The sequence below is a fragment of the Papaver somniferum genome, chromosome 5 (genome assembly GCF_003573695.1).
Source record: "Papaver somniferum cultivar HN1 chromosome 5, ASM357369v1, whole genome shotgun sequence".
In the NCBI taxonomy this organism is placed as follows: domain Eukaryota; kingdom Viridiplantae; phylum Streptophyta; class Magnoliopsida; order Ranunculales; family Papaveraceae; genus Papaver; species Papaver somniferum.
This window is the reverse complement of record NC_039362.1, coordinates 9990469-10007981: the sequence shown is the minus strand read 5'-3', so window position 1 is coordinate 10007981 and position 17513 is coordinate 9990469. Positions and strand designations below refer to the sequence as shown.

General features: G+C 35.9%; 1 protein-coding gene across 1 annotated transcript; it reads left to right on the top strand.

Moving 5' to 3' along the window:
* Positions 1–1621: 1621 nt before the first annotated feature.
* Positions 1622–2734, top strand: LOC113277258 (RHOMBOID-like protein 12, mitochondrial). Its single transcript, XM_026526399.1, has one exon. It carries the CDS (start codon positions 1648–1650, stop codon positions 2617–2619), a length of 972 nt encoding a protein of 323 aa, XP_026382184.1. The 5' UTR covers positions 1622–1647; the 3' UTR covers positions 2620–2734.
* The last annotated feature ends 14779 nt before the right edge of the window (positions 2735–17513 follow it).

Here is a 17513-nt window from a genome sequence, read left to right as displayed (position 1 = left end):
AAACTCATGCAAGGAATTCGGATAGACGTTCAAAGGCCACGGATATATATTCTTACGATTTGAAGAAAAAGTTTTTCAAGGAGATCGAAATTAGCGGGATTCCCTCATCGGTTCTTGTTCATTTCGATACTAGACTATGTACGTCGTTCTATGAAAGTCTGGTGTCCTTATCAGAAGCCTAAGAGATGCATCACAGCCAACCTTGTACAAGAAAGTGTTAGTAGGATCTCTACTTAAACAGAGAAAGGAGCGTCGCAGGCAGCTTCTTTCCTAGATTTCTTTTTCTGCAGCTCAGTTTAGTATGTTGTTAGTGCCTTTAATTTTTAGTCTGCATATGTTCCTTATAACAAATTATGAACATGGTGTTTTGTTAAGGCGCTTTACTGTGTCCTTCCTTTGTTAATCTCCTTGTTGCTGTAGGGTTTAGTCTGTCACAATTAACTCATCTTTGATTATCTTTGATTATGCGGTAATCTATATTCACTGCTCCACAACGGCACCTACGAATTCCTGTAACATCTTTTCTACATTTATAACAAAATCGTCTCTCGTATCTGTAACAAAAGACAGAAACAAAAATTATAAGAAGAAAACCCTACTATCACACATTATTGCGAAAGAAGGTGAAAATTTTGTAGATCACGCACCTGCAGAGGATGATAGGACAACCACCACCAATAAGCTCGACGTAATATGATCCGAGTTATGTTGACCTGGTGCCAGTACCATGATCCTTTTACCACCAATATCGTTAGTGAATTTATTACCACCCAACCAGCACTAGGTTTAGCCGTTAGCTAGGTTTGAGATTCAATCTTTTGCCTAGATAGAACTAGGCCTAGTCAACAACTTAGGCAGTTGATCGACAGGACAGCACATTGGAGCAGGAACTGAACCTTGTACCTCATCCATCAAACGCAAGAATTTGTACTTAAAAGTTTTTTTTCTTTTAAAAAAAGAAAAAAGCTATACTTAGGCCGAGTGTAGTGGAGGAGGAGAGGTAGGGGTTGCACAGTGATGCCACGTCATGCTGAAGAGAGGCATGAGTGTAGCGATAGGGAGGTAGTTTAAATGCGCCCAAAAGTGTTTTATTTATTTAAAACTCTTAAGATGTGCTCAAAATCTAATATTAATATATTTCATTAATCTTTTTATTATAATTAAAGTGGAAGCGAGGATTTAGTCCTCGTTTTTCTCTTTTTCTGACAAGAATTCTATATAGAAATCCCCGCTAACCTTCCCTACACTCAGCCTTAAGTGAACGTTCCCAGATGTCGCTTTCATTCCCATCTTTTACTCCACTGCACTCGGCCTTAAGTGAACCTCGTTATGATATAAGGACTTTCAAAGTAAGTAGGGTTGGTTTTGATTCATGCACACGAGAATATATTTCATTTTTAAGGCTATCCTTTTCTGCATCACTCGGAAAGTTCCATTCACTCTTAACTCAAAATGGCACACATATGGATAGCAACTTATCATCATTCCTCTTTAGTATCCTGTAGCCATTATTGTGACTCCTGCTTTGGTTCATCAGGCATGCCATGTCATTTCATTTCTTCCCAATCTTTCTTCTCTTCTACTATAAAAATTCAGCTTATGCAAAGCCTGCTCTTGTTATTCTTGTCTACACCTTGAATCATCAAAATGCAGAAACTACAACTTTCATTCAAGCTTATAACTAGATTTCCAAGAAATTTCTCCAACGTAAACACAAAAGCATCATTTCAAGATTTCAGTGTCTCTACTAAAAAGTTGATACTTTCATCATCGCTCACCGGAAAAACCACCGGAGGAGAGTTATTTAGTACCACTAAATTTCTCTCTAACGGCTCATCTATTCCACAAAAATCTCACCATAACATTATTTATGATGCTTTTTCAGCAAATCATTTAGTCTTGAACCCCCATTTGAAGAAGCAAAGCATTAATCGTGGGATTCTTGTTGCAAGAAGTAGTAATTTGCCTGGAAATAGTGCTGGATCAAACCATCAGAGATACCGTACCTCGAGTCGTAAGTACTCGTGGTTTCCGTCAACGGACGGTGTTCTTTGGGGGTTAATCGTAGCTAATACTGCTGTTTGCACATTCTGGAATGGTGCTGATCCGACATTTATGAAACAAAATTTTATGATTTCAGTAGAAAACTTCAAAAGCGGCCGTGTTCATACAATGATTACTTCCGCATTCAGTCATATCGATGTCGGACATCTTTTCAGCAACATGATTGGTCTTTTATTCTTTGGCAGCACAATCGGACGGATATTCGGACCACGGTTCTTGCTAAATTTGTATTTGGCCGGGGCAGTTGGTGGCTCGGTGTTCTACTTGGTGCACCATGCTTTCATTGATCCGTCGAAAAGGGGAAGGCAAGGATTGGGTTCAAGTGGTGCTGTGAATGCAATTGTCCTGCTTTACATATTTCATTTTCCGAAATCTAAACTCTATTTTTATCTCGTTTTGCCGGTTCCGGCGATGCTAGCGGGAGCATTTCTAGTTGGAAAAGATCTGTACAGGATGAAGATGGCAGATGGTAAAATCTCTGGAGAAGCTCACTTAGGGGGTGCCGCAGTCGCTGCAATCGCATGGTTTGGGATCCGAAGAGGATGGTGGATTTGATTGAGTCCATTACTAGTAGTCTAGTACTAGTATTTTAGATAATTGCGTTTCGAGCATGTAGTCAAATGGTTGTTTTTAGCCGATCAAAAAAAAATGGTGTTTTTAACAATGAGTAAATTCTAAATTTGCTTTCCATTGGCCAAATTTTTTAACAAGTTCCTTGGCATATTTCTCTTTAGAAATATAAATTACATCCTTATGTTGTTGAATTTGTGATCCCAGAAAGTACTTCAATTCACCAATATTGTTCATTTGGAACTCCTTTCCTAAAGAGATTTGGAATTCATCAAAAAGTTTCATCTACACAAATTTGAGCTATTAAGACATTCTTTCCGCTTCATTTGATAAAAACATGCAAAACCTTTTATAAGAAGAGAAATTGTTAGCTTTTCTTACCAGTCTTGTGGAAGCTTATTTTAATCCATATTTATATTATCGGGTAGTAGGCCAAAGTAGGTTTATCCAAGGATTCCCATCCACCGTACTGTATGAAAGTCTCTGGAGACTCGGAGATGCTTCTGACTAAGCTATGCCAGTCTCGGCTTTCACTGTTAACATAGTACTTCACGTCCGCATAGTTCAAACGATGTTTTATGCCGGTGAGAAGATCTAAGCGAATTGAGCAGATTTCAAGCACAGCACGCTTGAAGTCTTTAAATAAGACCGTCATATGAATCATTCCAGGTTCAAGGAGTGCCAGATTAACAATCTCGATGACGTCTAGTGGTACCACAAAGAAAGGTTGTCCTACGAGCACAACTAGGGCAGAATAAGTCACGGCGAAGATGGCTGGTTTACCCGTGGGAAATACCTTGGCACTCATCTAGCGCCTCAAAATATATAGGTGTGACATTACTGCAAGTCCACTGAGTTTCTTTAACTTTGTTGACAAAGTTCTTTAAATCTTCGTTACGACTGCTAGCCCTGTTCCGGATGCAATCTGAATCCTCAACAAGTTCCGGTGGGGTTGGCATCAAACAGAATTGGATATCCTTTTTGTCACCACCATGATGGGGTGCTTCAAGTGGAATTGCAAGAGAGGCGGCTCCACGTCCCCAAGTCGCCAAAAACACCCGTCTACATTTGCATTCTCGAAAACCATGCGAAAATCTGAGGCCGTGTATGTGAACCCATTTAGTTGGGCCTCAAGGATACCATGACCTATTTCTCCTACCACGGGATGGTGTAACACGACACGACATTAGTTGCCCTGGTTTGGTTTTCATGCTTGTGCAGCTCGGCAAAGGCGATCATGCCGAAAAGCGGTGGTGTACGTCAGAACTATCTCCTTAACCGGTGAGCAAGTCTTGCCTGATGAATCATACGCTTCTCTTCCGGATCATGAATCTCACTAGTAATAATCGTGCGCTCCTTGTCGCCGGAAAAATCATGAATCTCAGTGGTAATCTTCTTTTTCCCCGAATCATGAATCTCAGTAGTAATAATCGTACGCTTCTTCTCCTCCCAATCATTAATCACGATAAATTTCTTAAGTACCTCCATTGAAAAGAGATGCAGCAAAACCACGTGAAGATTTTATGTGTCTCGACAGACGGCTACGACTTGTAATAATCCTTGAAACCCTGGACATGTTTAACTCGATATATGTAAGCAATGGTTGCCAAGTTCGCTTAGGTAATTGCGTTTGGACTGCAGTTGTTTCTAACAACGAGTAAATTTTCACTTTGCTTTTCCCAAGTTGCTGTTCTTTTTTTTTCCTCTAAATTTTAATTATCCGGGAAGCGGTTCAAATGACAACTATTGGCTTACTTATCTAATGGGCATATGAGAAGGTCTACTCATCGTTATCGGAAGATAGTATTGTCAGTGTCATTGCACCTGTATATTTTCCCATTTCTGTTCTCTTAATCCAATTGTGGCTTGTTTGGTATGTTTTCAGAAGTTACCTTTGACTCTTGCAAAAAAATTAAAAGTTAGTTTGGGTCTAGGATTTCGAATAATTTCTAAAAGAAAATAAAAAAAGCTTTTGGCAAAGCAATATAGTTTTGTTTTTGACTTTCGCTTCTCGTATCAGTTTTGCTTCGGACTTATGATTCTGGTATCAAAACATGTTATCGGTCTGATAAGAAAAATGAAGGGTAGTTTCGACTTCTAAATTGGGATGGTCATGTGGGACTTATTTGGTTGCGGGCTTGATCCCTTAAACGCTCTACTAGGGGTTTATTAAGAGGGATTCTCGGTCTCGATCAAAAACTCCGATCTCTTTCTCATCTTCAATAAGAAAAAAAGGAACTGCTAAATTGAATTTTCTGTGTTGGGTAAATGATAACTTAGATTATCATTTTCGTAGGTTATTTAAACTCAATAGAAATAAGCAATGGTTGCCAAGTTCACCTAGGTAATTGCGTTTGGACATGTAGTCCATAAATGGTTGCTTTCAACAATGAGTAAATTTTCAATTTGCTTTTCGTAAATTGCTTTTATTTTTTTCCCCTCTAAATTTTAATTGTCCGAGAAGCCGTTCAACACTTTTGTTGGTACCATGAGTGAAAATGTCACATGATGGGCCAAATTGCTACTTAAATCACCCTTTGGCCCTCATTCAAGCCTGCCACCAGCTTACTCATTGAAGTAGCTACCAGCAATTCCAATGCTTCGTGAAATCAACACCAGTCAATGGCCAAAGGTCAATACCGGTCAATGGTCAAAATCAACCATCGGTAACGGTCGAAGTAAAGTTGCCAGTCGCACTTCCAGCCAATTTTCGTCAATATCGCCAACGATACTGCCAACTGATCCCCGGCCATCTTCCCCGGGCATGTCCCCCGGCCATGTTGCTCGGCCATGCCCACAGGCGGAATCCTCCATCCAAACGGGCAGCCCATTATGTCTGTCAGCCATGCTGCTAGATGTGCTGCCAGCCAGTATTTACCCATCCTGTTTCTAGCCATGCTGCCAGATGTGCTGCCAGCCAGTATTTACCCATCCTGTTTCTAGCCATGCTGCCAGATGTGCTGCCAGCCAGTATTTACCCATCCTGTTTCTAGCCATGCTGCTAGTGTCCACCAATACTGACAGCCATCATTCATGCCGAATTTATTCAAAGAAGCATGCAAATAGTTTCATGCAGAATTGAAGATGGAGGCATGCAGAGTTAATTCCAGCATGTCATGCAGAATTTAAGATGGATACATGCAGCAGTTTCATACATGTAATAATAATTCCAGCAATTTCATGCAGAATTGAAGAGGGAGGCATAAATGAGCAGTTAATGCCATTTCGAAATTATGTATACAATTGTATAAATAGTGAGGGGGATAGAAAACTGGAGGAGAGAGAGATAGCTAATAGAGAAAAATACATAATGTAATTCTGATATCAATAAAATATCACCCCCAAGGGGATTCGTCAGTGGATGTAGGCAACCATGCTGAACCACGTTAAACCTGTGTCACTTTATTTGTTCTTCGATTCGTCTCCTAACCCAACATACACATCAAATCATCAATTCAATCGTGTACCGTGCCCAAAAGTAATTTTGGGTACAAATAACTTTTTTTTATTATTATTTTTAGAAAAGGAGGTTTCCCAGTTACTATTAAATTATCGGAGGTTTCCCTCATTCAATTACTATTAAATTATCGGGAGCTCCAAATGAAGAGTTTCAGTGAATCATTACATCATTGTTCCAATTCTGGATATATTTAGATAGGTTAGGATTTCCCATAAGCCACGTCCTTTCCAATTGTTTTGAATTGAATACTTGTTATAAAGGATTACTAGTTTAGATGCCCATATGATATCTATTCTTCTTACTAAAATAAAAGCATTAACTCTAAAGTTTATATCAAATTTTGTTGTTTCCAAAGTCTCTGCTAATTCAATTTGTAACGTTGTTCCCTTGCCTTTGCGTACATTCATATCAGCAGCATTAGAGTCTGTTGAGAATCACTTCTGAAAGTGATTGTGTGCCCACTCCAATCCGTTGCCCATCGGAAAGTCGCTTCTGCACCTTCTATCTCTAGTTGTTCTGTGGTGGTACAATCTCTATTGATCCCTCTTGAATCTCTGATGTTACCTGAATACTCACATAAGGTGAAAAAGCGGGGGTCTAACAACACCACCCAATATTTCGCTTAGCAATATGTATGGACTAACTCCGGAATACTTTGCTAGAGAATCAACTAGACAGTCAGACACAATCTAGATAAAAAGTATATCAAGGAGTTATATCTCAATCTCTCGATTTTATCTTTACTCAAGCAAATAGAAATCTGCGAGTCTTTATCAAAGAGAGAGAACTTGGACGGTACCAAAGATCAATGTCCAAGGATCAATCAATATCAATCAACAACCAAAGGTTGGATTTCCAATTGATGATCACGAACACACAACCTGTATTATTTCTATTATATAAGATATAATACGAAAAAGAAATAACACAGACACCATAAGTTTTGTTAACGAGGAAACCACAAATGCAGAAAAACCCCGGGACCTAGTCCAGATTGAATACACATTGTATTAAGCCGCTACAGACATTAGCCTACTGCAAACTAACTTCGGACTGATCTATAGTTGAACCCCTACCAATCTCTCACTGATACAAGGTACAATTGTACTCCTACGCCTCTGATACCAGCAGGACACTGCGTACTTGATTCTCTTATCTGATCTCACCCACAACTAAGAGTTGTTGTAACCCAAAATCACAGACTTGATAATAAACGAATCTGTCTCACACATAAAAGTGTATCAAAAGAAATAAATTTGTCTCCCACAGATAAACCCTAGGTTTTGTTCCGTCTTTAGATATAAAATCAAGGTAATAGGAACCAATTGATAATCCGGACTTATATTCCCGAAGAACAACCTAGATTAATCAATCATCTCTCTACAATCCTTCCTGGCTATACAAGCAGATTGTCTAGGAATCACAAACAGTGAGACGAAGATTTTTGTGACTTCTTTATCTTGCCTATCGGAGAACTCTCACGATCTCAAGCCAATCAATCGATTGTACTCGTAGGATAGAAGATGCAAGATCATATCACACAACTACGATAAAAGTAGTATCGGTCACAATCCCAATGAAGTCTTTAAGTCGATAACTCGAGTTTAGAGAAGAAACTCAAGAGTTAATGGAGATCGGCTCTAGCGAGCGCACTAGTAGCACACAGACGTGTGGGGATTAAGTTTTGCTCTAGCTAGATGTCTCCTATATATAGCCTTTCAAATCAGGAGTTTGCCTTAGGTACAAAGCAAACTCTATCCACCGTTAGATGAAAACCTGATTTAGATTCAAGCCAATATCACTCAACCGTTAGATCGAAAGAATAGCTTGTCACACACACTTGGGTACACGTTTACTGGGTTTGAGAAAACCATGCCCAAACGAGTACATGTATGTTGGTTCAACATGATAACCCAAAAGGTCAACCATATGTGCATCTCATATTAATCATGTCCTTCTTCACCATAACTAGTTCAATTGACTCAAATGAACTAGTTAAGAGTTGTTCAATTGCTATGAGATCTTATGTAACTACATAAGACACAATTGAAACAAAGATGATTCGATTCGATTAGAGTCGGCTTATGAACATTATAACCACGGTTTGCATAAAGCATTCCTTAATAATTAATGTTTCATATTCAGAGAAAATCTTTAGATTATAACCTCTTAAGTTCACAAACAAGTTCGCGGACTTAAGTTAATCGGTTGAGTTTTCCAAACTCAGCAGAAAATCTCGGGAAGAGAAGTTCCGCCAGTTCGCGGACTAAACACGCAAACGAGTTAAAGGAAAATTCAGCAGAAATTCTCGGGATGAAAACTTCCGTCAGTTTGCGGACTGGGTCTGCGGATTGGGTTCGCGGACTTGGCAAGCCAATTCCACAAACCTACCGATTTCTCTTGATCAACAAAGTTCCGAAACTTCGGTTCAAGGAATACATGGTTATATAATCTAAACTCTCATTTCAATCATTGAAACATTCTCAGAGGGCGATATTCAGTCGCGAAGAACAACAGTCCTTTCTCATCAGAGCAATTCCCAAAGTGATTGAAACTTTCATGACTTTCGTCACTAGGTGAAGATAAACCTAATCAAAGCGAAACGCTTTACCAACACATGATTTCCAGTAAAAGATAAGCAATGAATACTCAACTCGAAATATCAAGTGTATATGATCTAGTCTATATAGCATACGACTTTTGTCTCAAGAAGTAGGAGAAGAATAGATAGACTTCGAGTGATAGATAAGTTCAAGTATTCACATACCTTTTTGTTGATGAAGTTCCACGGTTCTTTGGTGTAGATCTTCGTCGTTGTCGTTGAATCACCATGAAGTCCTTCAGCTCAACTACACTTTTCCTATCCTAGTCCGAGACTTACCTAATAGGCTAGAAATCAATACTTTATAGTTTTGATCACTAATATTGACAAACATGTTTGATATAGCAACGCATGCGAGGTTGACCGAGCTATGCTCTAACATAAGGTAAGAGAAATATCATTATTTGAAGCTGCATTCATCATTATCGGTGTTATGTTTATTTTGAGGTCCATGTAACTTGTCTGCCTTTCCATGTCTGTGTAGTTATTATTGGTTATTGTCAATTTCTCCTCCTTGAGGAGGTTGTAGAAAATGTTTTGTAGACATCATAGCCTGGATGTTGCCATATTATAGATGCTTATGAATTTTACAATGTTATCCGCTAAGTTGCACTATCTTGGTTTTGTTTTTTAAAAACTATATTGCTTCTTGTCTTCCAAATATGCCATATAGTGACACTACACAACACATTCCCATCAACTGAATATCAAATTTTATGTGCAACCAGACTTGAGTTGTGTAGTTACAATTCATGAAAAAGTGAGTTAAGGTTTGCTGGCCCTCTCCGTAGAGTTTACAAGTTTTATCAATTCCTGGAATGATTGCTGCTATGCGGATACTGTTTGGTAGTATTGCGTGAGCAACTTTCCATACGAAGTGTTTTACAGATAGAAAAGTATTCATATTCCAGATTTTGATCCAGTGTGGATTTATATTTCCGCTGGAGTTAATGTGGTTGTAAAGGGGTTTTATTGTTTAAAGTCTTCAATTGAGTTGAAGCAACTTTTAGGCTGTAAAGGACGTCAGCTAAGGGAATCAATTGCGCAGAGTCTTGCGAGATTCAATAGGCGTAAGGAGCACGGCTGTAACTGAATTACTATGACGGTGGATTCGGTCTCAACTACATTCCAGTACAAAGTTTTGATAGTAAGCTAGAGTCTGTAGCGGCTTAATATGGTTTAGTGTCCAAATCTGGACTAGGTCACGGGGTTTTTCTGCATTTGCGGTCTCCTCGTTAACAAAATTTCTGGTGTTTGTGTTATTTTTTTTCCGCATTATATTGTTTATCTTTTTTTAATTGAAATATCACAAGTTGTATTTAAATCAACCAAATTAGATACGTCCATCATAATTGTTGAATACGACTTGATTGATCTTGGATATTGATCTTTGGAATCGTCCAAGAACTCTCACGGCATAATCAGGTTCACAGACTTGTCTTCGTTTACATATTGATTATGAGAGAAAGAGATATAAACTCTTCATATAATTCCTGATTGAGATTCATTAAGTTGTAACTCTTGAAATTATATATGAGTTTATTCTATACAAGTTTCCTAAGAAAAAGTTGGTGGTGTATTTTGGTACCCCCGCATTTTTAGAAACAAGTTCAAGTCAATATTACTAAACTCAAGTGGAAGGATGATGTCTTTGTTGTAGTCGTTACTTCTTCATATTCTTCAGGTCTCCAGAGTAGTACTTGTAAGTATCAATATTTCTATACTTTATAGTCTAACCTAAACGAAGTTGACTCTAGTAATTAATCAAGCGACTCTAAAATACTGAAATATAACAAACTACCTTGACGTACCAAAGCTTGGTGGGTTCAACCAAGCTATGCTCTAACTGAACATTATAACAACTTGAAGTACGAAGAATTCAAGACTTGTGTTGAAGAACCAAGGGAATCAAGCATAGTGGATTGAGCTGAAAAGTTTACTTATTGTATCAATATGTATTGAATATTTTTTTCGCTAAAATTGACAAAGGGGGAGATTGTTAGAACATTGCTAGGTTGAACCCCCAAGTTTTTCTATCTCAAGCTTGTTGTCAATGTTAGATGATAAAAACTATATCTTGATCTCTAGTCTACTAAGTCAAGTATCAGATAGGTTATAATTGTAGTTGAGTATCAAAGATCACTACTGAATACTGAAGATCGATGAAGACATCTGGGAACTTATGAATCAAGTATGTGAAGACTGAATCATTTTTTCTATTGAGACTATGTCGTATGAATAATAGTAGAATCAGAAGAAAAAAATGTTTCGAGTCAAGTTTCTCTTGTAAAAAATCGAAATATGATTTAGCGATTAGATGTTCAAAGGTCCTTAATAATATTAGTTCTACGAATTAATTTGTGGATCAATTGAAAATCGCCCATGCAAATGATTATATCACTTGGGTATGTTTCAAACATCATAAGAGAGGAATATAAACTTACTGAAATTTATACTCAGGGTAGGTTGGCGAACTAGTTCATAAACCATAGATATCTGAGATATAGAAATACAAGAAGGTTGGAAAACCAGTTCTCAAATTGCAAGTTTAGTTGGGAACAGGTTTATGAACCCGGTTGGCGAACCGTAGTGAACTAAATTTTACAAGTTGGATAAATATGCTTGCAGTTGGCGAACACGGTTCAGGAACCATGGTCAACTGAGTTCGGTACTCTAGTAGGGTTCGAGTTCATGAACTGTAGCACCCTGACTCGTGAACAAGCCGTACGATTGGAAAACCGTTGTACCGGCTGTCCTGACAATGTTTAGCAGATACTTAAAGACTTATTATTTTAATATATTTAGCATTGCTAGAACTCTCTTAAAAAATTCTAAGACTTCATTGATTACTTAAACATAAATGTTTGTGTATCATGATTAATTTCATAGGTGTTTAAATGAACGTCAAATAGCTTTCACTTCTTTGGATAACTTTCCAAACCGAATAGTCATCATACACGGTTCTGTTACCGAACCTAGGCGTATATATAGTCATCTATTGTATTTTGAAGACCTAAAGTATTTGCTTGATTCTCAAGTTATCTTAGCTTGAATTCTAAGCTAACCCTGGTCTTCGAAAACTATAAATAGAGCATCTATTTCAACTAAGGAAATCAATCCCTGACCCTTTGTATCCTAGTTGATTCTAGAGTTGTCATCAAAGACCTTTTAGGTATGCGACTAAAGTACTTCGTTTTGGGGATTTGTGAATCCTGGTCCGAATATCTTCACCTTGATAGTTCGTGAATCTTGATCTTGCTTTTCTGTTATCGAGGTTTTCGTAATCTCTTTCAGGCAAGATAAATAGTAATCGCAAAGTTCTCTTCATCCTAGAATTGTGATTCGTCCATATAGATATTTAAGGACTGATCTTAGTTAATTTCGAAGATTTTTCTTGAGAGGCGGTTAAGAATCTAGGATGCTCTTTGGGAGTCGTAATTCCGGATTTGTGAGGTTTGCTAGATTTGTCTATTGCAAATATATCCCCACACATTGATCTTTGATCTAAACAGAAATCAAATATGCTTACGTGTTAGAGGAAGATTGGAATCAAAAGTTTTCACTTCGCCTGAAGCAACTCTTAGGATGTAAAGGACGTCAGCTAAGGGAATCAAGTGTGCAGAACCTTACGAGGTTCAAGAGACGTAAGGAGCGCGATTGTAATTAAATCACTTTGGAGGGTGGATTCGGTCTAAACTACTTTCCAGTCTGAAGTCTGATAGTAGGCTAGTGTATGTAATGGCTTAATGCAGTGTGCTGTTCAATATGGACGAGGTCCCGAGGTTTTTGTGCTATTGCGGTTTCCTCGTTAACAAAATTTATGTTATCTTGTTTTTTTCATTTTCCGCATTATATTGTTAATCTTTATAATTGTGTTTACACAGGTTTGTAAGTATTCAATCTAAGTAAATACGCCCTCTTAATTATAATCGATTACGAGTTTAATTTCTTATAGAAGTTGTATCTTGAAAGATAGATAACAAGTTTAATCACTTGGAAGAATTCCGATTGAATTATTTGGATAAGACTAGATCTATCTTGGATATTGTAATCGTTCATGTTTATATACATTCCGATTGAGTAGAGGTTGAGATATTAACTATGTATACATATTGTCAAGGATCATTAAGTTTGGTCTACTTGCAATTGTATTAAGTTTTTTCTATGCAGTTTTTCGAACGAAAAACTTGGGTGTATTTGGTAGCCCCTACGTTTTCAGACCCGTCGTGTTATAAGAATGTATAATCTTTTGGGACAACTATGTACTACATGATGTTTGCATGAGTTTTCTTCTAATTCTGAGGTTGTTCGCAAGAGTTTTATTCTAAATTTGAGGTTGTTTGAATGAGTTCTCTTCTAAATATGAAGTTGTTTGCTAGATTATTTGGTGGATCTGCGAAAAAGCTCAAATCCAAAGAAAAATGCATTTGCAGCTATGGATGCCAGAGATGCAACATACAGGTTATTGAGGTTAGCATACTTATACAGGTATCAACCTGAGAGGGAGACTAGAGGAAATATCTTATTATTTTGAAGAATATGATCTCCAATGGTTGGATGGTGATGATTTTCGCATCTCAAAAGGGATGAGATCTTTGTATCTTGCATGTTCTTCCATGAGAGAGTATAAAATCTGTAAAGGAACCCAAATAATAGTTAAACCATATAATTTTTCCATTGTATTGATTTTCTCAGCATTCTAGAGAGTTCTATATTTGCTTATATTATTGTTTTAATCCTGGTAGACAGTAATTAACTGTATGTTATACAATAAAACATGCTTGATATTACTTGACAAATACATATCGATATGTACTAAGCAGTGTAAAGTTCTATTGTTTTTGGAAAGGGAAACAATGAATAAGGGATGTGTTATTTTTCTCTAAGTAAGCAGTACAAGCGGATATGTAATCTGAGTCTATAAGATATATAAACATATATGTACTTTGAATTTGTAAGAAGTGCAAGAAGATATGTACCATGAATCTCTAAGCAATAAAGCATGTAATGAAACACAATGCAAGTGTACTCATGTAGACATCATATATGTATTGACTTTGTTTTTGGATACTAAACAAAAACTGGCCAACATTACTGCTTGAAGTTCTATGAAGAGTTCAGCTCTTTTTAGTATAGATAACTAAAGTGAATGATAAGAAAATGAAAAGAAATGATGTAAAACAAAAAAATAAAATTCAATACATCATGAAAGTAAAACATAGATAAAGTTTTATATAAACTGTAAATTTTAATAGTATTAGAGACTACTATTCCACAAACGATAGCATAGTATAACAAAAGAAAATAACATTCAATAAGTTAGAGATATCTAATAATATATTTACTTCATGAATACTTTAGTGCACACGATATTTACTGTCTGAATACTTCAATATATATCAATATCTACTCTCTGACTAGATCATGGAAACAGAAATTTCATTGCTGGCTTTTCAGGGGAAGTTCCTGTCAATAGCCTGCATGACAGTACCACCAATTTATTCTGCGTTTTTTATTTGCATTTTTTCATCATCTACCTACAAAAAAAAAATGCAGGGTTGGAAAAATGTAGTAAATGCATTTAACTAAAGTTGATGCATTTTTTCCATATTCAGTGAGTGTTGGAAAAATGAAGTAGCAATTGAGGAGTCCATATGTAATAGTACTGGTACAAGACATATATGAATGGACAAATTTTTAATTTACCCGTAAGATTGCTTGAAGAACACATGTGAGTTCCTCTTCTTGATAGGCAACATGATCATCAAAATATTATTCGACGTTAAACCCCAAAGAAATCTTCATATTATAGGATGCCTCTTGGTGTATGTGCAGATATATTCTAATGTATATCTTCTAGCGGGTTTTGCAGTTGCTTTCGTATTCTTTTTGGTAATCTCGATATTACCTACATAATGAACATACTATCAATATTTATTGCAGGTATTCAAACATCTGAAAACACACTTTTCCATACGTACATATAAATATGTACCAGGGGTGTACCTAGTACATATAAAGCATAAATGGGTTTACCCAATACATATTAATATAACTTAAGTAACATGTATCTATAAAATATAAATTGATCATATATATCCATCAGTGCATGTTGATATGAACTAATTCAGTTTCAAAGTACTTTCAACACTACATATCAGCTATAAACTAGGATTTTTAGCAGTACATATTGATATGTGCTCTAGGAATCATACATAAAATACATGCAGTACATATTGATATGTACTTTAAGCTTATACACAACCTGCAGTACAAGGGGTTTTGAGCAGTACATTTCAAGAGTTTTAGCAGTACATACTGATATATACTGTAGGATCATATAAGGAAATTGGTAAAAATCAACAAAATAAAAGTAATAGCACAACACATATTAGATTGTATTTTTAAAAAATTAGGTGTAATACCTTTTTAGGATATTTAATGTTGATTGCAACAGATTTCTTCTTCTTCTTCTTTCATACTAGTTCGGAAACAACAGATTTCTTCTTTGATGAGGATTAGGAGTACTTTGTTCTTCAAAATCACAATCTTCTACTGATTTTTGGGAGAGGAATCTCGATTGTGCTAATTCTTTTAGTAAACTAGGGTTTTGTTTCTCGTGATTCTTCAAAAAATAGGATTTTTGATTTCATATAATTTCTTCAATGTAGATATAACTTTTGATTCCTCTAAAAAACAAAGGACCTAGATTTGATGATGATCACGTGATTTGATTTGTAATCATGTGTTTCTGTGGATTTTTCACAGAAGAAGAAACATGACAACAAAGGGAGACAACACAGAGAAAAAACGAACATATTTGGTGAAAACTGTGTTTTTATTCACACAAAAAGATTGAAGAACGTGGAGGACATAGTTGAATTGGTTTTGCACGTGAATGGTGAAAGGATTGAAAATAATTTTCTGTTCTAAAAAGGTTTTTGGACCCTTGGTTAAAATTATTTTCCCTCCAAACTATAGGATAAGCAATTTTTCCCACTTAGTATGCTTTGCTTTGAAAGAATAACGAATTCCAAAGTACTGCATAACTTCTTTAACTTTCTCCAAACTAATAAGATGTAGAAGAGGTATACAAAACAAGGATATATTATACTTTGAAATTAATTAAACTAAAAAGATTAAAGTTGTCTAACCATTTCAGCATAATTTAGTAACAGCATCAAAAGATCTGAGAATTTTGGCCTCATTCAATATCTGCTAAGAATTTTAGCCTCATAATCATTACCACTAAACAAAACAGAGACACTACTTCACCATCTAATAATTTTAGACTATATTGAAATGTGGTTAACACTGACCCACACTAAAATATCTCATCATTCAAAGTATATATAAAGGTAAGATTGCTCTACGATCAGTGAGAAAACATTGTCCAGCATCTTTCCCATTCACTAAAAGGCCGCCTACATCATGAACAAAAGCAAACAATAAATTATTACACAAATCAAATTTAGAAAAACAATATAAAAAACAAACAACTAACTGATGAAATTAAACATACCAAATTTTTTGCCACCAACAGAACCTCTGCCAGAGTTTTCAGCGGTCCCTACGACCAAACTCACACTTGTTTGCCAATTTTTGTACAACTTCTCTTCCCATGTCCTTTGTTTCAGGATATTATAAACAACAACATTCGGGGAACCGCTTGAGTTTATGTGTATCTCATCGAAGAGAACCAAAATTTGATTAACTAATCCTGTTATGTAAAATGTGTTGATAATCGTACAATATTTCTAAATCTTATGCCTGATGTTTGATTTTCCTTTTTTTTTTTAAAGATCCTGGAAAAGAGTAGTAAATGTTACTAGCTCCGTACCAAGGGCAGGCCTCCTAAATCCCCAAGATAATAAAGGCTCCCAAAATTGGTATGTTTTTCTTTAAGTTTTCAAAATATATATTTCAAAAATTCATCATGAAAAATTATAATAGTGCGTTCACAAAATCTTACCTTATCCACTTTGCATATTAATACTAATTAATGAATAATAAAAATATGTCTTATGTGTTAAAAATCGAATGTATTGTAAACAGAAATTAAAATTGGAAGGAAAAAAATACTTGATATTGATAAATATTAATAGGGAGCCAAAACTAGAATGGTGGCATTATAATAAAAAAAAGTATATATGATATATAGATCAACTGAAGGACATTAAATAGTCGATTGTGATATTGTAGAGAGACAAAAAAAAATGTTGCATAACAGGATAAAAGGTAATGGTGCTGATAATGATGAGAATGAAATTGTCCCAAAAAATACTGCCGCATGTACTAGTAGTGTTAATGAATTTGATGAAGATATGTTGTTTATGTAGGACATCTACCTTGTTTTACAAGTTATCATTATTTTCTAGTTTAGTATTTTTCTTTGTTTAAAAGTCTACTTATCTTAGGTATCCAGTAGCCCATATAAATAGGTGTATGATCGTCTCAGAGGATACAATCTTTTATCAAACATATTATTTATCAACCTTATTATTCGTTTAACACGAATTCTTTTTTATCTTTTCTTTCTCTTGATTAACATCATCTATTCACATCTCTTTCTTCTTTCTCATCCTTAGCAATCTTCGTATTGCATTCTTCCCTTATTGTTCTACATTAGTTGGTACCAGAGCCAACAATTTTAGATTTTCATTTAAAATTCGATCTTATGTATCGCTTCCGGAACTCAAACCCTAAAATATAAGAAAAAAAACAAAAAAAGAAAAACTTATTTTCTTTTCTACTTCTGAAAGTTTTATCCGTTTTAGACAATGGGAAAAGAAATTAATATTCATTCCAATCTCGACA